We start from the raw sequence: 22,490 nt of genomic DNA, 5'->3' as shown, positions 1-22,490 counted from the left end.
TACCGCTAGGAAACTGTTTATTCACACCAAGTGACTGGTTAGCGAGTGACTAATGAGATCATTGTTATCTATTGCTCAATACATGGTAGATTTTAGCGCTTTAATCTGTGGCAAATGTGTCAGAAGACGAGCAGAGACAAAGACATTCTGCACCATGACAGGTATATGCCAGAGACATGAGGATCATACAGTAATCTTTGAATACAAATTCGAGCTGCTATGCTTGGATTTGCATGCAAACAGCCACTTTAAAAACACAGCTCGCTAAAAAAAAAAAAAAAAATCCAGAGAATATCTTTAAGGTTACAAGTGACACACTAATGCGCCAACACACACACAGTCACACAGACACAGACACACACACGAGTCAGTGCCTGCTCTGCTGCTGGTGGGGTTCTGCTGACACCCGGAGAGAGGAGGCGAGAGTCTGGGTAATTGTGCCGCTCATTTTGATGACTTGCTTTTTATGCAAAACAGGAAAAAGACAATATGCAATTATCTTGAGGAGGGAACAGCTGAATGTGGTTGATGAACAGTCTGGATTCAATCATGCTCTTAGTGCGTTATATGCAATTAAACTGCAATAGAGATAATGGCCTCCATTGCCAACTGAGTAATAATCCCAGTCATAATCACCTCCATTACTTTTATTAGGCTTGGCATTATCATCATCACTCTTATTAATATTATTCTACTTTTCCAGAAGAAGAAAATCTTTGACAATGAAACCCTGAAACTATAAGGTAAAAGAAACACTGATGCTTACAAAATTAGTTTTGAGGGAAATGTCTCTGGAGTTGATATCTCATTCGTTCTGTTTATCTGAGGAAGCCTAGAGTTTCACCTATCCTCACCGCTGTGGCAGCTGCCCACTGACTCAACCCCTGGTGGCCAGGACATAAGAGAAAGGTGGGGGGTTGGGGGTGGCTGCGAGGCATCCAATGGCTTAACACACTGCAAAAAAAAAACTGCATCTCAGCTGCACTGCATCCAATCAGCCCCAGCCACACATCACGCAACTGGGGCGCCGCTGATCAGTGACCACAAATAACAAACACTCCCCACTGGCGTCCCCCCGTGGACTAACAGCTGGGCTATTCTTAGAAAATAAATAAATAAATACAAGAAGGCTGAAATAACAAAAGTCCGACAACTTCAAAGACTGTGGTTCACTATATGGCATCAGGCGGCCGTCACATAGTGTAATTAGCAAAAGATTATGAACGTGTAAATCTAAAAGCGACAGAAGTGAAGTCACAGGAAAGCAGACCTTGCATTAATATATCAGTGGGTGGCATTGGATAGGTCTCACATTTATCTGTCATCCTTAGCATTTGAATTCCCGAAATACCCCGAGCAGATTAATCTCTCACTTTATCCTTGTCTGACTTTCTGGCTGTATCTGAGCAGAAATGTGAGGTGTTGAACCGAGTGTGTGTTTGTATTTTCCTGACTGTGTGTATGTGTGTGGAGCCAAGATTTTGTAATGCTGAGCGTCGGGTGGGAACTACCCTATTAAGCTGTGATGGAGACACCAGCTGAAAGCTCTGCAATCACTGCAACTTTTTACTGGCCCGCGCTGGCATCTGCGCGTGCTGCTTCAGAGAGTCTTGAGTGACATTCCTGCTGACGTGAATCGAATACCGCAAGATTCCTTGGCTGAACTTTTGACCCTGTGTCCCCATCCAGAAACCGTGGCACTGTACTCCATCCCAAACATGCTGGGCCCAGGCCTATTTTGGTGCACAAATAAAAGGGTGGGAGCCTGGCTTTTGCTAGATGATTACAAGCCGTGCTTTGGTGGAAACCTAACACGGCCTAAAAATACACAATATCAGAGTAACAATACACCCTGCAAAGCTCTGTCCCCAATACTGCCAAGACGTGAATATCGCCTCATGCAGACGCTGTGGTCAGATGAAGGGGTGTGTGTTTTTGTGTGCATGTGTGATTTGAGGTACCTTCATGCGAATGGGGAAACCAGATTTGCGAGGCGCTGGAGTGGGGTCCGCCCCGGAAGGAGGGTGAGGAGGGCGAGGAGGGCGGCCGGGAAGGGTGAGACGGGTGGGAAGGGGGGGAACCCAGGCTACTGGCCAGAAAGGTCCCCATGAAGGAGGCGGAGGAATTGCCCATCAATCCACTGCCTGCATTCCCACAGGGACAAAGGTAAGGAGAAAAAACATGGTTAGAATTAGAGGAGTGCATGTGTGACCAAAAAAGAAAAAAAAAAATCAGATGTAGATGTAACACTATGGAGCCCACTGGCCATCTAGGTGGAACCACAAAGCTGGGCAGAGTTGATCCCTGCCCTAGGGAGAGGGTGAATGAGTGAGTGTGAGTGTGTGTGTGTGTGTGTGTGTGTGTGTGTGTGTGTGTGTGTGTGTGAAAGAGAGAAAGAGACAGAGTGAGACTCTCCTCCCCCTCACTGACAGCAGAGTCCTCTCCCCTCGTCTTCTCTCCTCTCACACCGCCTCTCCCCATGGGCAGACAGAGGTCTCATCTCACAGCTGAGTACACACTTTCTCAGGCTCTCTCCCTCTCGCTCTCACACACTTTTGCTCCTGCTCCCCAGTGTCCCTTTCTCAATTTCTCTCCCTCCCTCCATTATCTTATGCTCTCCATCTCTCACTTTCATGCCCTCAATCTCTCTTATTGCTCTGCTCCATTTCACCTCCTCTCTGTCTCTCTCTCCTCCTTTCTCTCTGCATGACTCTGACAAGCTGAACTTTTCTTCTTTGTTTCCATTTTGGCGTTTTACTCCTTTTCCTCCGCTTTTGTCACAGCGGCCCTTTCCTCTCTTCTCTTTCCATCCTCTGTCCCATCGTGATGAGCAGAAATACACTGTGTGCATGCCTCTTCCCAATCCTCATTGTCTCCTCTTTCCCTCCCTCTGTCCCTCTTTCTTTCTGACACATAGCATTTCTTTGCTTTGTTCTTTACCATAATGATGGCACCAGCAGAGCAATCTGTCCCTGGCTGGCTGAACTGTGTGTTTAACAAGACTATGATGAGTAATTGACCATTCGTAGCAACGCCCGTGTGACTGGGGGCTGATTGTCTATTATGCATTGCTGGGCAAGCTGGAGAAAACACACTGATTAACCACTGCTTAAATTACATTCCCATTACGCGCCCGCCAGTGCACTTGAGCGAGGGGCCCGGGTGCCCGACTCTTTGCACATTCATTTCCCCCAAGTCACACTGCCGTGAAGTCTCATGCATATGTATGATGCCTGGATGAGAGCACACATGCACATACTTGCAAAAACACACACATCGGTGTATCATACATTGTGCGCACGGGGCGAGCTGTGAAAACGTTGGGGAGAGCAACATGGTAAAAATTCATTATCAGCCCCTCATGACGAGCTGATCTAACAAGGAACGCTGTGTGATTTGATTTTTCTTTAAGCATGAATCAGTCCAAACATGAATCGATCCTTTTCTGGGAGTGTGAGAACAATTGCGTGGAAGTCTTAATCAGCCAGGCGGTGAGTGAGCGCGTCCTCTGGGCAGACAGCAGGGATAAACCCATCAGTCTGCTGCTCGCTCCTGCACTGAATAGCCTATGGCTCATGGGCCGGAGCACAGGAGCATGCAGAGGCACACACACACACACACACACACACACACACACTTCATCCAGAAATAGGCACTGGCACGTATTATCACACACATACAGACACACCTCTGTCACAATTTACACCACAGCCCCAGACAGGTGGAAATCCCCCACAATCCAACCTCACTCTACCTTGAAACCTACCTTAAAACCAACCCTGTGTGTGTTTGTGTGTGTGTGTGTGTGTGTGTGTGTGTGTGTTCAGACGACAATCTATTACAAACTCACAAAAAACCAATAACTGTCTCCTTAGTGTTTAACTAGCACATTTAACACCGCAACACAAAATTGCCTCCACAATTTGGCCACAGGAGAAAATATAAAAAGCAAATTGTTTCATGTTCCTTGTTTCAGTTTTGGTAATTAGTGATGCTGTTTTTGTTGTTATCTCCATCAGGCGTAAGCCTGGAGGGGATTGTGCGTTTGGTGGTGTGTGTACATGCATGTGTGAGTGTGTGTGTATCTGTTGGTCCGCAGTTAATCTCCAATAACACTGGACCGATCAGCCTAATATTTTGTGTGCAAATTTATGACTGAATGCTCAAGGACCTCTCGTGGTTGAGGTGATTCACAGTTGCTGAGAAACCTGTTTTATTGACAGTTGTATACCGTCACTGACTGCTGACTCCTCACTCCTCTTTACCGGCTGGTAGGGGGCACAAGTTTTCTGGAAATCGTCTCGGCTAAAAACAACAAACCACACCGTCTGTTGCAGGCCACATTTTGATCTTCATCGTGGCTCAAAAATTGACATCCATAAAAAATGCTCAGTTCATTTTGAACCAGAGAATCTGCAGATTTATTCCATACCCAACATGATATGATCCACTTATGTTAGGTACGATATGAGATGGAAAAGTCAACTGTTTTTGTTATCTTTGCTGCCATCTTGACTATAAGGAAGCCAGGAGGGACAATTCCACCAGGTGCAGCTACAGTAGGTAGCAATCCAGCTGCCATGACTGAGACCTGGTTTTGTTCCATCCGCTGCATGGTGTCATACTACACGTGGAGTATTTCAGAAGCAGAGCGTTTAGCCCACCTGATTTTATAGACTTGCAGATTTTGTGAACTTAATAATTTTTCCTTGACATTAGTACCTCTATCCTTAGTTAGTAAGTCTGCTATGTAGTTAACTGTGTTTATTGTTGGTATTTCCCCAGACAAAATTAATACTGTAAGAAGTCAAGCTATGAATGACATGGATCAAAGTTTTGTGGCTGTATTCTAGGTACTAAAAATACATTCATCCTTAAAATCACATTGTATCTACATTTCACATTGACTTTGTCACATTGGCACAGCGACTACCAGCAGGAAAACTCAATCTGCTCTGCTTAGGGCTGCCCCCTTATAGTCGACCAAACTGTAGTCGACCAGAAAGGTTATTAGTCGAGATTTCATTGGTCGCTCAGTCGCACAAAAAACTCTATTAGGAGCTGCATCTCGTCAAAATAAATCAGAACCTATATGACTAGATAGTGTGGGAATTTAATTTGAAAGGACAGACACAGGAAGTGGCCATGCTCAGCAGTCAGACAGGAGTCACGTTACAAACCAATCACAGCCGACAGGTATCTTTCCCCTCTTACGTAAATATTCAGTCTGATAAATACGGAAAAGTTGATCATGTTAGTGCAGGGCTACCCAGAGCTTTCACAGACGATAGGCCTACACACTTATAAACAGCGCCTGGAAGAAGATCAGCTCTGCACTCAGGATTACAGGTAAATAGGCTATGATATGATGCTTGTTAAGGCTGCCTAGCAACCTCAGACGCAACCTGCTGGCAAGCTCTGGAAAGCTGGGATAAAAAAGGCACAAGAGTGCCGCCCAGCGCCAGACCTCGCATTTTCCAGGTGGTTAAAGATGCAGGAAATCCAAAGTGTGGGATCATTTTGAGAAGGTGAAGGACGAATCCAAGGTGATATGTAAACTCATCTTCATTGGTCGACTACAAACATGACGTATCATCTGAAACATGGAAGTAGCTACATGCCCATTAGCCACTTAGCACAATCATTACTGCTTTGCCGACAGCGTCATTAACAGGTGGCTTGCTCAGTGTGTGACGTGCACTTGTAGATAAAATATAGGCCTATATTAATGAAGGTTCATTAGTACGGTTTTGTATTTCTCTGTAATGTAGCACAGTGTTAACAATGTTACTGATACTATTCTTTCTCACACCTTCAACTCAAACCATTGTGTTGCCCCGCCTAAAATATATAATCTAATAATTAAATTAATATCTTAAATATGTGGGCGACTAGTCGACTAATGGCCCTAAATGATGACTATAGGTCAACTAGGAAAATTCTTAGCAGCAGGCTGCCCTAGCTCTGTGCAACATGTTGCGACTGTCAAAAAAAGACAAGGCGCAAATTTTTATTAGCTTTTGGGACACTTCTAAAATGCGTTGCTTTACGTCTGCTAATATTACATGAACAGTGTAGAGTGACAGAGACCCACATTTTACTGAGTGCACTTTTCTAGTTCATCATTTGTTTTAAGGATTGTCTGCTATGGCAGAAAACCTGCCACAAAAACTGTTTTTAACTATGAGTCAACCTTTTGAGTCAAAGTCAGCAAATCTGTTTTCTGATGCAATACTAGGTACAAAATACAGAACACATGCAAACAAACTCCCACTACCATTGCAAACATTTGCAGGATAAAACACAAAAATGATGAGGAAGACTTCACATATCTTTAGGAGACCATAGCAACATCGTACATGTTGGTGGGAGGTAACCTGATGAGATACAGTATCCATGCTTTCCTCCTTTTCAGCCCCCACCTCCCTTTCTTCCTTCTCCGCTGCCACCTCCTATCACCCCTGACCCTGTGAAGCACTCCTGGCAGAGCTCTGTGGAGTGCAGGGTGGGGTTCGAGGGCAGCGGGGGGTGGATTGTTGCCAGCGTGCTCGCTAGGCACACATCCAGCCTCCATCATCCAGACACCCAAGGCTCCTGTATGGCACCGCCTACAACATTGCACACTCCTCGGCCCTCTCTTTCTGCCTGTCGCCCCCAGGAACCCCAGCTTTCCTCAGCGCCTCCGGCTCACATAAATCAGCTAATCCTCCTGCATTATTAACAGCCTCGCCCCAGAGAGGGAGAAAGGGTGAGAGAGACATAGAGAGTGACAGAGAGAGGCCGTGAAGCCCCTCTTCACACACCACAAGAGGAGAGAGCCTCTGCCAAAAAGACAAGGAGAGGAGAGAGGGACAATACATAAAAAGGGAATGCCTATGTCAGGCGAGGGGATCTTTGAAGTTTAAGCTGATGTTAGGGGAGAAGGGAATTGAAGGAAAACCTTAGGAGGGTCTTGGATCAACTCATACACGACCAGATCAGACCTCTCACTGATCCAGTTTGGCCATAGAGTCTGTACTGGGAAAAGGGCATTGGTCCAATCTGAACTGTAGTAGTGCAGAATAATAATGCAGTGGCCTTCACCTCTGTCACGCCGCCTCTTGCTGACTCCACAGCCTGTCACTCAGTAAATGGCCCCTCCCTCTGTGTTATGTCTGCCGTTTGCCTCCTGCTGAGCAATATACTGGGAATGATGCTGAGCATAAATGCCTTTCTCTCACAGTTGGCTCAAGCATTCTCATACCACCGTTGAATCTGAGAAAATGAGCAACACGCACACTGTTTTAATACGATGCTCTCCCTAAACCCACTCAAAGCCTAATGAATCAGAGGTGTCGGTGAGAAAGTACACAGGTTATTAAAGTGGGCTGGTGTACCTTGGTGTCGGGGTAGTTTCAGTTTGGGTGCCAACCAAAGCATTGCACAACAAGCAGAGCGAAGGTCTGAGGCATGACAGCACCGGTGCTGGACTCAACATAACTGTTTATTTAGCAGCTTATTAAATTGTGACATGGATCCAGGGAGCCTGCCACCTCTAAACCAGCCCCTTATAAAAGCTGTGTTTTTCCTGCCTGTTTATTTATTTCTCCGGATCTTAAGTGGTGCCAGCAGTGCACTTGTATGGGCTCTTAAGAAAATCGGGTCATGTGCATCCTAATCGGTGCCGATCCCTGACAGCGATGAAGATTAATCCTATTAGAGAATTAAAGGAGAGGGGAGCATTGGGATGGGGGAACCCCACCTCCCTCCCTGACATCCAAACATCCCACCCTGACACCTTCACTAGCACAGTTGTGTTCAAATGGGTTCAAATGTACAAACACAGAAACAAACACACAAATATCCCAGAACCTCTGGAGGTGGAGGTGTTAAGTGCTACTCCACCCACGCCGGAGCGTGGGTGAAGGAGTCCAGTTTGTGCACAACAACCAAAACACACAGGCATGCACACACAGTAATGTGGGCCCAGGCAGAGGCCCCCGTGCATGGCACGGAGTGAGCAGCAGGCGGGGAGGCGGAGCAGGGAGAATGAAGGCCCAGTTGTCATGGGAACGAAAGAGAAACAGCGCTTGAGGCAAGGAGGCTGAATGCTAGCCATTACAACAGCAGTGGGCAGATGCAGTTGGTCAGTGTGCTGCTCAGCAACAACAGCCTTTCCAACCTACCTTGAAACCCCACCCAAGCTACTGTGCGGCTCGTAATCACACGCATGCACACACACACATACACACATATACACACATATACACACACACACACACACACACACACACACACCTTTCTCCAGAATTTAATCTGGTTTCAATTGCTAGGCTGCAGGGAGGGAGGTGTCATAATCTTTGCCCCTACTCATTAATGTAACTCAAGGGTGAGTGGTTGTTTGGTGTCTTAACAAGGAATTATACAATAATAGGATGTAAAGGGATTCGTGGGCCAAGCAGTGATGAGAAAAAAAAAAGCTGAGAAGACAACAAGCACCCACCCACAACACGTTGTTCTTTTGAATGCTGGGAATCAGATCAAAATTTCCTCCTGGAGAAATACACACCCATTCACACGCACTTGTGTACTTTGGCATGCAAGCGCACACATACACATACACAAGCGCAGATCAACAACTACGCCTATTGTCTAAGAGAAGATAAAGTACAATTATTTCACCGTGCATCATATTTCCCTGTCTGCTCTTGAAAAATGAGCCAGGTTAGTCTGCAGCTCTCTGTCTTATCTGCAGACGGCAGCCTGAAGGGACGGATGGACGTGTCGTCTAGACAAGGACACCAGACAGACAACGAGAGATGAGAGTGATGGTGACAAGAGAAGAAGAGAGACAGAGAGAAAATTACAGGTGTGACTGCATCAACCTGTTCTCCACAGCTCAGTGATCAGCCAGCGCCAGAGAGGGGAGTATAGAAGAAGGAGAAACGCTAGGAGATAGAATCACACACACACACACACACACACACACACACACACACACACACACACACACACACACACACACACTTTATAAGACCTCCGATCAAAGAGAGAGTGAGTGAGCACAAGCCAGCTGAGGTTGCACTGTCAGCGGTCAGTGCCATGTGGCAGCCAGGCTGTGTAGCTCTTCACAACGCACCCTGAATGATCACAGCTCATATACTATCCCTCTGCCATGTCTCGTAACAAAACACACACCCCTTCCATCTTGTCTCAAATAAATTAAATCAATATCAGCAAGAGTTAGAGGATCAAAGACAAAACAAGAAACATTTTCTTTTCCAAGATCTGCTTAAAATCAGCAGCTGGCACCGCTTCAAGTCTCCACAGCTCAGTTGCCACAAAAAAAAATGTTGGCATTGTACGTCTGCAAACCACGGATATGTTACATTTGTATGTGTCATACACATCATATCAATGTTTCTAAAGTGATGTAGTTCTGATTACATGTATATGAGCTGATTTTGTCATCGGGAAGTGGAGGGGAAAGTGGATGGCTGCCACTGTTAAAGAAAAAAAAATAAGAAAAAAACTTCTTTGTTAGTGAGACATCGGCAGCTTTTCCAGCGGCGGTTGTGCCACCACAAACTGGTGTTTTTTAGCGAGACATGGGTTGCATTTCCAGCAGCAATTATACCTCCAAACGTGGATATCTTAAAGCGAGACATCGGCAGCATTTCAAGCAGAGATTGCACCTACAGAAGCGCGTGTCTTTTAGCAAGACATCAGCAGCATTTCCAGCGGATATTGTTGCACCACAAACTGGTGTTTTATAGCAAGACATCGATTGCATTTCTAGCAGCAATTGTACCTCCAAAAGTTTTTTTTTGGTGAGACATAAGCAACATTTTTCAGTTGTTTTTTTGCCACCAAAAGCAGGACTTTTTTAGCGAGACATCAGCTGCATTTCCAGCGGCGACAGTGCTTCCAAAAGTGGTTGCTTTTTTAGTTAGATGTCAGTGGCATTCCCAGTGGCTACTGTGCCACCAATAGTGGGGTTTTTGATGCGTATCATTGGTGGCATTTCCAGCTGTGATCGTGCCACCAACAACTGATATTTTAAGCCAAAACATGATCTTTTCCTAACCATAACCAAGTGGTTATTGTGTCTAAACATCACTACAAGTTAACCACAGTGTTGCTGAAATTGACGCACAAATGTTACATATCAGTGGTTAGCAGAAACATACAATGCCAACATTTATTCTGACGATTGGGTTGCTCTCGGACACAGCAGGACAAGACACCAGAGCATATTGGTAACGTATAAAAATGGGATTTCAGACAAGTTTGTTACGTGGCTGGGTTTGGCTCATTAACACCTGAGTAAGCTGAAAGCAGTGAGTCTAGACTGAAGACAGAAGCGATGAAGAAAAAGCCATTTTAAAGTTAACTTACCAAGTGAAAACATATTGAGCAGGATGTGTCTCATCAGACTTTCCTACCGATGTAGCTCCATGTTTTGCCCAGGAATTCAGACGCCCAAGAAGAAGCCAGCCAGACTTTCCACACACATATTCACTCGTAAACACACAACCAGGTTTTCTGACCCTCTCTAGCAACACAGGGTTGGACTGGGCAACTGTACACACCGGCAGCCCCAGACAGACTGCAGTGCACACGCTACCCTGGAGGGCCGCTGACTAACCCAGCGCCTACTTCCTCACAATAAAACAGAAGGAATTTCAAATGGCTACTAAAGAGGGGGGATTTCCTTCAAACAGTCAAAGTCATCTTGAAAACATTAGCACAACTGGTAGCCAAATTCCTCCTCACTTCAGAAACAACTGTAGCAAGAGGTTTTTTGTTGTAGTTGCTTGCCCCCCCTCCCCATATGACAAACTCTCACGCTGACTTTATCTTTTTGGGTTGGTGGGTGGTTTCGATAGTGGGACTATGGGAGCGGGCCCCCTCTACAGCTCTAGTAGGAGGCTGGTCTGATCAGAAGCACACTGAGTGAAGTGAGAGAGCAAGCAGGCGGTCCAGTCCTGGAGCCGGGCCCAGTGCAGGGGTGGGGGAAAGTGCCAGCAGCGCACGCCTCCGACACTCTCCACACTGCGTGCCTGTGGAGTGAGTTTAGTGGATGTGGTCAGTGCGGGGGTGGGAGAAGTGGAAAGGGAGCGGGAGAAGCAGTTGGAAGAATGGATGGAGGAAGAGAGTGAGAACGTATGACAGGGCAACATCCAGAGGAGGGGCAGGGGGCGAGAGTTTAGACTAGAAGTGTAGATAAGGGGTGTGAGGAACTGTGAGAAACTTTGAGAGTGAAAGAGCAGCAGAGAGTGTGTGGGAGTGTGTGTCGCTGAGCATATGCGAGCCTCCATGTGTGTGATTGTGTGTGCGTATGGTGGTCGTCTCGCTGAAAGTTGACAGCCTGTGTTTGCAGAGTGGCTTCGTGGTCAGCCACTTGCTCGCGATTGAAGCGATGGCAGGGTAAAATGGATTCGGGGAATTTTTTTTTTAGTACTATGCAAATAAAATTGGCTCGGGGAGGTCAGCCAAAACACCCCGCCCACTTCACCCAGCTGTTTATACAATATACAAGTTGACATGATAGGGATAAGAGATTCTAATCCTAAACAAATTAGTCCAACTGGCTCGTCCTGGCTTGGCAGGGAGCCTGAAAACAACAATGGATCCACACAAACTGTGATGCTGCAGAGAAAACAGATAAGGGAAAATATCTCTGAGGGATATTTTGCTCTGGTGGGGGTGGAGCGATGTCAAAGAACATGCATGCATTCCACCAATATGTTTCTGTCCATCTATTCTCTTTCTCACCCTCTTTCAGTATTTGCACAGGAGTCCGCGAAAACATCAGCTAGTATCACATGTGCGCCACTACCTGGCAAACCTCCTCAAGGAGTATTCCACTTCAACTTTACTGCAATTAATCATTCATAAAGCCTGAAGGGGTAATCATTGTCAAAAAGGGGCTCCACCTCTAATCCCATCACTCCTGTGCCAAAAGTGGTGTTTGGGGGGAGGTGGGGTGGCCGACAGGAAGAGATAGCAATGTCTGGAAGAGTTCCTGCTGAAGAGGTGTTTTATAGGCACAGTAAATAAGGAGCTGGACACATGGCACCGGTGGAGCTATTTGCAGAGGAGCAAACCAGGAAGTTTGTCTTTTAAGAGACAATAAGAGTTCTGATTGTCAAAGTAAGAGCTGGCCATGGACTGAAGGCTACAATGGAAGAAGCTGGGGCATTGGGTGAGAGGTTAAAGGACATATGCTCAATTTCAGGTTCATACTTGTTCTAGTTGAAACCCAAAATACATGTTTACATGCTTTGATGTCTGTGCTGGAACACCTGTGATCACCTCCTGTCTCAGAAGACTCCATTTCACTGCCTGTCTCTATAAGGGCTAATTCATAGTTTCCATGTCTGTGTGTTCGCTTTGGTCCATGGGACGTAAATGTTGGCATTCGACAATGTCCACGAGGGTCTGCACTGACCCTTGTGCGGATACGTCTGCGTGCAGCCCATTTTGCGTGACTGCGGCAACATATGTACGCTGACTGCACATTCTCCAATCTCTTGCTCCACACTCCAGCCCAAAACACTGCTGTTAAGCCAACCACAACAGTTTGACCAAGCAGCATCATCTACTTTCACTGTCACCTGATGTTGGCAGCAGGAGGACGGTAAACTCAGCTCCCAGCCCTGTTTACTACCAGGGTCTGAAGTGGACCATCAATTGTACTGTGAATAGGACCACTTGTGCGTCAGCATGATCGCAGCTCTTTGCGAACGATCAATGCAGAAAGTGTGTGCAAGCCTTAAGCCCCCCACCCGGGTTTACAGGTCTTGCACATCTTGACATCTCTGGACTGTCATTGCAGCCCAGGCCCCCGTAAGTGCATCAGGCTTTAAAGCTCATTTTCGTAATGGCCAAACAGTGTAAATACATCAATCATGTGATGACCTGGGCCAAAAAATACTTTTCCCGTAGACTAACATGCCGAAAGAGACATCTGTAAATCAGTGAATACATTTTTTTGAGCATCACAACCCCCGAGATATGACCTGGGATTTGATTCATTCAGTTCAATTACATTAGGAAAGCAACGTAACGTAGCATTAAACTGGCAATAGGTGGCAAAAGTCTCTAGTGCACCACTCCATGGGCCGAACACTGCGGAAGCAGTGCCGATCATTGGGCAATTTTACACACGGCAGTTGAACTTTTTTTGGCTTCATATGCCACTGAACAACTTTCATAGGAATGAATGGGGCCCTGCTTGCAACGCTGCGTCCCTTTCTCTGTATACATCCATGTTGTAGCTGAAGGTATGAATGTAGTGGAGAACAGATAAGATGTTTCCCTGACATTAGCAATGTAGCTTAGGCTGTGGCTCAGAGGTAGAGCAAGTCAGCCTCTATTTGGAAGGTCAGCATTTCGATGCGGGCTCCTCCAATCTGCATGTTGAAGCATCATTGGGCAAGACACTGAACCCCAAATTGCTCCTGATGGCTGTGCCATTGGTATGTGATGTGTATGAATGGTTAACTGAGTAGCAGGTGGCACCTTGTATGGTAGCCACCAGTGTGTTAATGACTGTGAGTGTAACGTGTAAAAAGACTAGAAGGGCACTAACCAAGAGCAGGTTATTATTTAGCTGTATGCAGTAGTGTACTGGCAGTCAGGAAATGACTGTGTATAGCGGCTATTTCTTACATTAAAAATCACCAGTTAAAGCTTCTTAACACAAGCAGACATGTTACTTGCAAACATCAGCATCTGGTGTTGGCATGTGGCTACATGTAGCAGTGTATATAATGTACACAGTTGCAGTAGTGCGCCTGGAGCAGATGACCATATAAAGAAATTCTTCACGAGCTGATGTCATCTTGTTGTCACCGTAGAAAAAATGTTGGAAACAGAATATTCAGACAAAGTCAAAAGCCAGAGGTTTTTGCTCACAGGGATTACTTTAACATGTGTTTACTTCATTATTTGAAACATTGTACATTATGTGATAGAAAACAAGAAAATGCATAATAGGTCCCCTATAAGAGTAAAGCGCAGGGTAGGGCATGTGGGGCAGGTTTAATGATACTGGTAGTTTAGAAAGAGCACTGGAAACCGGACAAGAGTAGCTGGCACAATAATGGTTGGTAAAAAAAAAAAAAAGGTAGGGTTTGTTAGGTTTGGGCTTGTCTTGTGGACCTGTGTTTAGGTGCACTACTCGCTGTGATCCGTGTGAAAGTGCAGTTAGTGTGCTGAGTCACTGGCCTCATCTGCGCAGAACAAGCAGACATTCCAGGCTGGGACACAGGAGGTGGGAGGACAGATTCGAAACAGCAGCAGGACCAGGCCAGGACAAATGAGCTCAAGGCCCATTACCTTCCTTTTACACCCACCCACACATGCACACTCACATTCCCTACTCCCACAACACAGATTTAATAGCACACACAAGAAAAAGCTATGTCACAACACAAAATCACCAAACTCTGCTTTCAGTTTCTCTCATTCTATTTTTTCTCTGAGAGAACTTAAACGCTCATGACGTAACAGGATGTGCACATTACACTAGGCCAAGGGTGTATTCTCTCCAAGCACCACCTTGTTATTTCAATCAGCATTTTACTTTGTTAAATCCCCCTCCACGCTACCTCATAAAGCAATTGCTTTTTTGGAGGGTTCAGATAAAATGTAAGTGTTTCTTATGGAATGGCCTGACATTTTGCTGAGCGCTTGCAGGGCCAGAAGCACTTTGTTCTTTGTATACAGGGCAGCTACACACTCCTCAAGGAGAACCATTTGTTATCTGTCCAAACTTTGGTGAGTGTGCTTGTTAACTGACCCATTGTTACATGAGGGCGTTTCAGGGCCGTTTGCTGCGTTCCGGCTCTTTATTCCTGAGGCATGAAATTGTGATTACCATAGTGGGGCACATCCATCTCGTTCTCTCATCCACACACGCACGCTAAACATCCGCATTTGTATTTTGCTTTCTCTCTCCTTTTCTCTTCCCCTCTCTAGTTGTCTCTGTCTTCCTCTCTCATGATATACACACACACACACAGAAACACACCCAAACACAAAAAGAGCCGCCCACAGCTGCGTCAGGCCATCTCTCTAACAATCCAATCTGTTTTCTTTCCCATGATGTTTCCCATTGGCACAGGGAGGAGAAAATCAGATTTACTCCCCCACAGGGCCCATGCAGTTGCACTGATATGGAAAATGATTTCAGTGCTGCTTGAGCCCATAAACATTATTTTGGTCTCCCCTGTTAATGACACATTTCTTCCCAGCATTGTGGATCTCACAGAGGAAGAGATGAGTGTAAGGGGGGGCTGAAGAAGAAGAAGGGAGGAGGAGGAAGAGAGGAAGGGGGGAGGAATCCTCCAGGGCCTCACATACAACAGGGGAGTCCTTCACCCCTCAAACTGCATCCTGACATCCAAGACTTCTCTCACCCTCTTCCTTACACACACAAACACACACACGCACACACACACACACACTAATCAACCATGCAGGAACTTAAATTGTCACAGCCTTCAAATAAAGCCCAAAAAAATCAGAGCACAAAGATATCCCCGCTGGAAAACGAGCAGAGTCAAAGAGGGATTTCTCACCTCTCTCTCTCTATCTAGCTGTCAGCCTGATTCCAAACACACTGCATTTGGCTCCGGGGCTCAAAGCAGCCCCACTACAATTGTGTCATACAGCCCACATATCTTTTATTGGTGGTAGCAGCCAATATAGCAACCAACCCCCTCCCCTTCCCCCCTCCTCCTCTTGAACACAGGGATAAAATTTGTACTTTTAGTGGTAAGTTACAAACACTCTCTGCCCGAGGCATATTGTCAACGAGAGGAGCACGCCGTAGCCTCGAGTCCTAAACACAAGTCATTTAATATGATGGTGTTAAAAAGAGACTCCAACAGGCCAATAGTGAGGCACTAAACCTCCCATTTGGCATCCATTAAAACCCATCTGCAGGACCAAATAGAGTGGGGGCGAACAGGAAATGGCCGCGTTAGATATGACTAAAAACTGTCCTCCACTTTTGAACATTCTCTCACAGATCTCTCACTCTCCAGATCCAAAAATGGGATTTTCATGGTTCTCCTGTTCCACTGGAAACATCACGTGGAATGCTCTGGATCTGGTTTGTTTTACAGCTGATGACTGATCTGTCTAAATCCATTGGTTTTATGCTCTGGCCAAGGGGATGGATGGGTGACTAACGGCGGCTTGCGTGCCATGTTTCAGCCGACGCAGCCAGAGCTCAGCCAGCCAGGTCACGGACACAGACATGCCTGGTAGTGGGAAAAGGCAGATTAAAACAAGTGCTCAGCACTATTCTCTCTAATTAGTCCCCTGTTAACTTTTGAACTTAATTGGTTAATTGAGATGTGGTTAGACTGGGCAGGTTTCCCCTCCCTCAGGGTGACCATACGGCTCCAGTGTTTCAGCCTGGCACTGCCTGGCACAGGAGGTGGCTGCCTCTCTCTCTCGCTCACTCTTTCTCTTTCTGTTTTCTAGCATCCCACCGCTCCAGTGACGAGGAGTAATGATGCCGCACAGGAGGCAGTAAAACTGTGTTTTGCGAGTGTGTTTTAGCAGAGATTGTGCCCATGCACTGCACATATGCTTGTGCCACATCAAAGCAGCTCTTTGACTACCCAGTCCTGGGTGGTCTAAACCTCTCTTCTCTCAACCAGCAGCGCTGGATAGATAGGCTTCGAAAAAGTGGAGTGTGGATGTGGGTGGATGTTACCTCACCACAGGCGAGTGTGTTCTGTGGAACTCAGAAGTCAGTTTGCTTTGGAGGAGACATGAACAGCGTGAGGATGGAGAATAAAAGTGCGGTGCAGTACATACACAGATAAACACACACACACAACCCCATAGGCGTCACATTGCTCGAGTCTCCCCATCTCCTCTGGTTGATGTATAATGATACCCACAACACCACATAAATCTGCAAGCAGCTCGACTCATTGGGGCAGATTTTGCCTGCTGTCTTCCCTTTTTCACTTTCATCCCCTCTTCTCCCTTTGCTCCTTCGAGCCCCATCACTCATTCCCCTTCTCGTTTTTCCCTTTCCGTCCTCACACCCTCTCCATCATCCCTCCATCACTCTCCCTCCTTCCCCCTGCTGCTCAGCTCCATATTTCTGTCCTCCCTCATCACCTCGCTCTCTTCCCTCAGTTGCCGTCATCCGCGTGCTTCAAAATGGAAACACTTTCTCTTCATTTTTTTGGGTTTTTAAAAACCGCTTTCCCTCCCACTCCCTCATCCCACTTGCGCTCTGTTTCTCTGCTCTTGTTCGTCCATCAGTTTTCCGGAGGCCTGGGAGGGTAATGAACGTCTTGTTTTATGGGGAGTCACAGGTTCACCCCTCCCTCCGTCAGAACCGCCCATAAATCAGTGTCCCAGCATTCAACTGGCAACCAGGGCTCGTAGGAATGTCCTGTTCTCTCTTGTCCTCCCATCCTCTCTTCCTCCCTCTTCCATCTGTGGCCCGGCGCCTCCTTTAGGTCACGGAGAGCAGTGCTGGGCACGAGGGGCCTGGTTGAAGAGACTGCTTTGCTGATGTCCTCTGAGTTCTCTTGGATTGGCCTGTAATATGATAAAGTCCTGGAGTGATGTGTGTGAGAGAAACAGAAGGCAGTTCCCTGCTCTGGCTTCTCTCCGTCTGATGTAGCCTGTCAGAGGCGCAGAGACAGAACAGTGCAGATAACAGAGCCGAGAGCCGCCGCGTCAGCCAGCCAGCCCAAGGTCTTTCTGCAGCCCTGAATATAATTTGCTGCTGGTTCACAAGGGGAACAAAGGAGAAATGTTTAATTCTTGTAGCGTTGGCCAAGACAAATGCAAGCGTTTTTGTTCTGATAACCTACAGACAAGGGGAGGGATGGCACCTTGGTAGCCAAGGCCAAACAATATACAGTATTACCTTGTAAAGAACACACTGTATAATATGCCGGCGTCTCCTTGACTTCTGTTGTTGCAAAACGTCTTAGCCAGGAGGACAATACTCCAGTTGGCCAAAACAGATAACCACCTTCTTTCCCAATGTAGCAGGCTACACTTTCAAGTGTGTACAAGGTCAGCCAAATCACACAGTAAATTCTTTTATGAAATGCATCTGACAAACTGAGCTTTAAACTTGAGTTATGTCTCCCGACTGCTGACACTGGTCATCCATGGAATGCCGCTGCCGGGGCCTGCTCAACATCTGCAGCAACACACTTGAGCAGGGATGAGTAAAATTAGGAGCATTTCCTGCAATCTGTACAGAGAAGAGAAGGTCACCCTCACCCAAACATGAGCAGATGAAGTGTAACATAGAGCAGGGCAGCCATAAAAAGCCTCTCCTCTCCCTTCTCCAGCTGGTTAGCTTGATGTAGGCTTTAACAGCTAGGAGTAGCAAAGGCACAATCCAAGGTCAAACCAGGGAGACGGAGGGGAGGGATATCATCTTGATCAACTGCTCATGGCTTGTCTGTCTGGTTGGTTGGCTGCACGGCTACCAGTGCAGTCGTCTATCTCCTTTGCGGTGATCACATCGAGTCTGCTGGACAGGTGGGCGTGCCGGACGGTCACGTGTCATCCCAGCTCATTCTGTATTTGCCTGCAGGTTGCATTCGGAGAGGAGGAGGGAGGCCTAGTGGGGGTTACAGGAGGCTTGCAGCATCTGATCGAAGTTAACAGATGTGCTGCAGCTGCTCGTTTTGTTTGCCATAACACATCCTCAAACACACACAAATACAGACTCGCTGAAAAGGCACACAAAAATAACCACTATATATACATGTTAGCAGGATGGAAATTAAAATCATATATTTTCCAACTGCTCAATAGCACCACTGGCAGTGTTTTGGGTCTCAAATAAAAACCTTACATCCCAGAGTAACCATTAAAATGACTTTGAACAGTGTGCCTATGAGTGCACATGTTGGCTTTTCTTATTTTTCTTTAATATACGCTTGGCTCTGCTGGCCATAAAACATGTCAGCACCTTCGTGTTGGGCCCGCAAGCCTCAAGCAATGTGGCGGGCCTGACCAGTGAAATGATTTGGGGAATCTGTGGAAGGAAGACAGCGAGTCATGGTTGCAGAGTTAAAGGGAGGAGGAGGTAGCGCAGAGAAACCTCAGCTGGGTGTCCTCATATCCACGGGAGAGCAACAGCTTTCAGCAGGTTATCACAACGCCAGTGTGAGCCAAGCTCAGTCTAAACCTGGCAGAGGCCATAATGGAGAGTTAGGGGGAGGCGGAGGGGGACGGGGAGAGACAGGGAAGGAGAATAAAGAAGAGTTATTAGGGTGATGTGAGGCAATGAGGGGAAGAAGGCCTACCGAAATGTTTTGACACAGAAAAACAGCAAATGTGACACAGGTACTTAAACGGGGGGTTGAAAAGCAAACTGCTGCCATCTTTCTCTCTGTAGCCCCTCGCTTCCCTTTCTTTCTCTCTGCTCAGCTCGACACACAAGTGATAGCTGCAGCCGCAACTTCCACAAACTGCTCGTTCACTTAAAAGCCCGATGGCAGAGCTCGTCTCATGACCGTCAGGCTGGCCTTTATTCTTTGCCAGGTTGAGCAGCGCGAGCAGAGTCCAGGTCCTTCACCCAGATTACTGACATCCTAAACACCCCATTATTTTCATGAGCTCACATGAACGCCAGGCAGTCTGGTAGCATGAACAGCCCACGCCGGGACCGCAATTTCATTATACTACTGCTGTACAGCCCCGCTTTATCAGTCAGACATTGTTATGTGACATATTGATCAGAGGCACAGCATCAAGAAAGGCAAACCAAGCAAATGTTTGGGGCCCCCCAAAAACATTTTGGAAAAGGGGCCCTTGATGGCCATTCATATGGGCAAATTTTGCAATGACAATTATAAACCCCCTTAAACCTCCCATAAAGACACTGTACAGGACCAGCCCTGCCCTAAAAGTCTTAGTCTTTTAAGCCCTGTTTCAACCAAAGTGTAAACGCTAGGGTGAAGGGTTACTTTAGGTTCCAGAGGTACCATACCAAAAGTGTTTGGTGGAAACGGGGCTTTAGTTTCCACTATATGCCCTCACCTTGTCTGACATCCACAGTAACATTACCTGTCGCTGCTCCGATCTCTGTGGCTGTCTGTGAAACTGAAGGCCATATGATTCATGATGTTAAGGTTGGCTAGTGTTGACTGTTGTTGGATATAATGCCATACAACACAGCAGCTATGATGCTAAGATATGATACTGATTTGTTTATGTTGTACATTGCAAATATGCCCCAAGCTGGATTCCTGGCTGTCTGAATGCCTTCAATTTGAACAACTGCTAATATTAGCTCAACGATTCTTAAACTGCGTTAGGCTTGCTTACCTTTCTTTTGAAAGAAATCAGTCAAAATGTATGTTTTTTTCTCCGTTTGCTTTCTTTTCCTTTCCTTTCTTTCTTTTCTTTTTTGGAACTATGATTTTCCTTTCTTGGGGAAATACATGACAGTGTTAAGATGGTGCTCCAGCAGCATTTAGCAGGCATTCAATTTGCTCTTGCTGCATTTGAAGACAAATTCTAGTCATGGGTGGACTAAACCATTTTGCACCTTTTGATTGGAGTGAGATGGGCCTCAATGTTTAGTCTCTCAACTCATTTATTTAGCCTATTCTAATTTGTTATGGCACTAATTACTTACAAAAATTTAAAAAAAAACTTCAAACCCTCCCCTCTTTGGGTAATCAGTCCCACTTTCCCCCCATTTTGACACCCCTGTACATACTTTAGGTGCAACCATCAGCACAATGAAATAAGTGTACCTCTCTGGTCACCAGAAATGAAAGAAAAAACAAGAAGAGGAGGAAAAAAATGACACCAGGAGGTGTTGGGGGGGCCTCGATGGGCTTCTTTGCCTCGGGCCCTCCCAGAGTCCAGGATCACCACTGATATTGATGCCAGCATCAGCAGCAGCTCTACCATATGACACATTCCCTCACGGCAGCAGCAGCTCTACCATATGACACATTCCCTCACGGCCGGTGTGTGTGTGTGTGTGTGTGTGTGTGCATTGTAGAGTGTGGTTTCTATCTCCTTACTGTATTTGTTCTGGCACAGTGTTCTATTGTGGGGCTGGGCTTTGCACTCCTCAGATAAGAGAGCAGTTATGTCAACACTGGGTGCTGTGAAGGAGCCGCCTGGTCGTGTTGACATTCTACAACACTGCTTATTTACTCTGACCACAGAGTTCAGCCATCATCTAGCCTCTAATGCACTAATGACCGGAGGCCTCCCGGGGTGGAGCCCCCTCCTGGCTCTGGCCGGTACTGGCTCTCTCTCAGCTTGTCAGGTGAGAAGAAAGATGAGGGGATTGGGGATAACTAATGGCTTTGAAAAACCCTGAGTTTAAAGCAGACTGCCAGCAGATTCCGGAAAAAAGGTTGACGAAATGCTTCTCACAATACACACAAGCCCTTGTCGACGCAGGCAGCATGAGTCTGCATATTGAGCTGAGCTGAGCAGCCCTATCAGTAAAGAGCCAGTGGAGCAATCCATGCATAATTAGGGAAGGGGGGAGGGGGTTAATTGACTTCTTTGAGAAAGATCCTGATTTCTATCAGCCAGTCCCATAATCATGTGAGCCAGGGCTCTCATTAAGCCCCCTCCCTCATTTATCTCTCTTCCCCTCTAACCCTTTACCCTCTCCCTCCCTCGCCTCTCTCCTCCCCCGCTTTGAAAAAAGGGTGAAACCCCCCAACCGCTCCCGCTGTGTCCTCAGCGGGCCAGGAAGGGGTGAGGCAGATTTATAGCCAGCACCTGAGTGAGTAAGGTGCACACTGGCACATAAACACACGAAGAGTGCACATTCACGTGCACACACTAAGGCTCCAGACTGCAGTTGACCTGAGTGTGACCCCGGTGCCGTAATGTACTGGGTAGCAGGTATTAGCAGCAAACCTGTGTGTCCCTGGGGCCACAAATGTTCTCCACACGCACAAACAGTGTTGCACACAAGATTCAGACCTGATGGGTTTTTTTTTTATTTCCTACAATAATGCTCAAACCACAGTGCAGCGGGAACAGCACCATAACAAGTGCTTTGAATTATTTACAGGCAGAAAGTATACACTGCCTAATGACACGCATCCTTACCACAAACAAAATACATTATGCTGGCATGTCAACACCTATGAATATTTACTAAAACATATCCACTAAGACAAGCCTTTTGTACCACATGGTTTTAACCAGATACCAAAAAAAACAGCTCCCTCCTGGCTGCCTTCCTTTTCTCTTCTCCTTTCTCCCTTCCTCTGCGTTCTTTGGAAGCAGTGGAAGATTTGGGGAGAAGCCGAATTCCATCGAGAGAGCGAAAAAAGGATGACGTGGAGAAAAGAGATGAAAAGTGACAAATGGGAGATTTCCTTCACAAGCTCATAAATCAGTAGACGCGGGCAGGGGCAGTATGAGGCCTCCCTCAAAAACTTTTTTTCCCCCCTTTCACAGCCAGCGTTAACCACCCCTCTCCCTTTACATGCACGCAAACACACACCTAC

General features: G+C 46.6%; 1 protein-coding gene across 1 annotated transcript in view; it reads right to left on the bottom strand.

The window, feature by feature from the left end:
* Positions 1-22,490, bottom strand: part of LOC126405136 (BAH and coiled-coil domain-containing protein 1) — a 75,886-nt gene that overhangs the window by 35,891 nt on the left and 17,505 nt on the right. Inside the window, exon 3 of the mRNA XM_050068707.1 lies at positions 1,962-2,144. Within this exon, the coding sequence (XP_049924664.1) occupies positions 1,962-2,144 (183 nt within the window). The remainder of the gene's footprint in view (positions 1-1,961; positions 2,145-22,490) is intronic.

The sequence above is a fragment of the Epinephelus moara genome, chromosome 18 (genome assembly GCF_006386435.1).
Source record: "Epinephelus moara isolate mb chromosome 18, YSFRI_EMoa_1.0, whole genome shotgun sequence".
Taxonomy (NCBI): Eukaryota; Metazoa; Chordata; class Actinopteri; order Perciformes; family Serranidae; genus Epinephelus; species Epinephelus moara.
The sequence above is the reverse complement of the archived record's forward strand: the minus strand, read 5'-3'. Positions and strand labels throughout refer to the sequence as shown.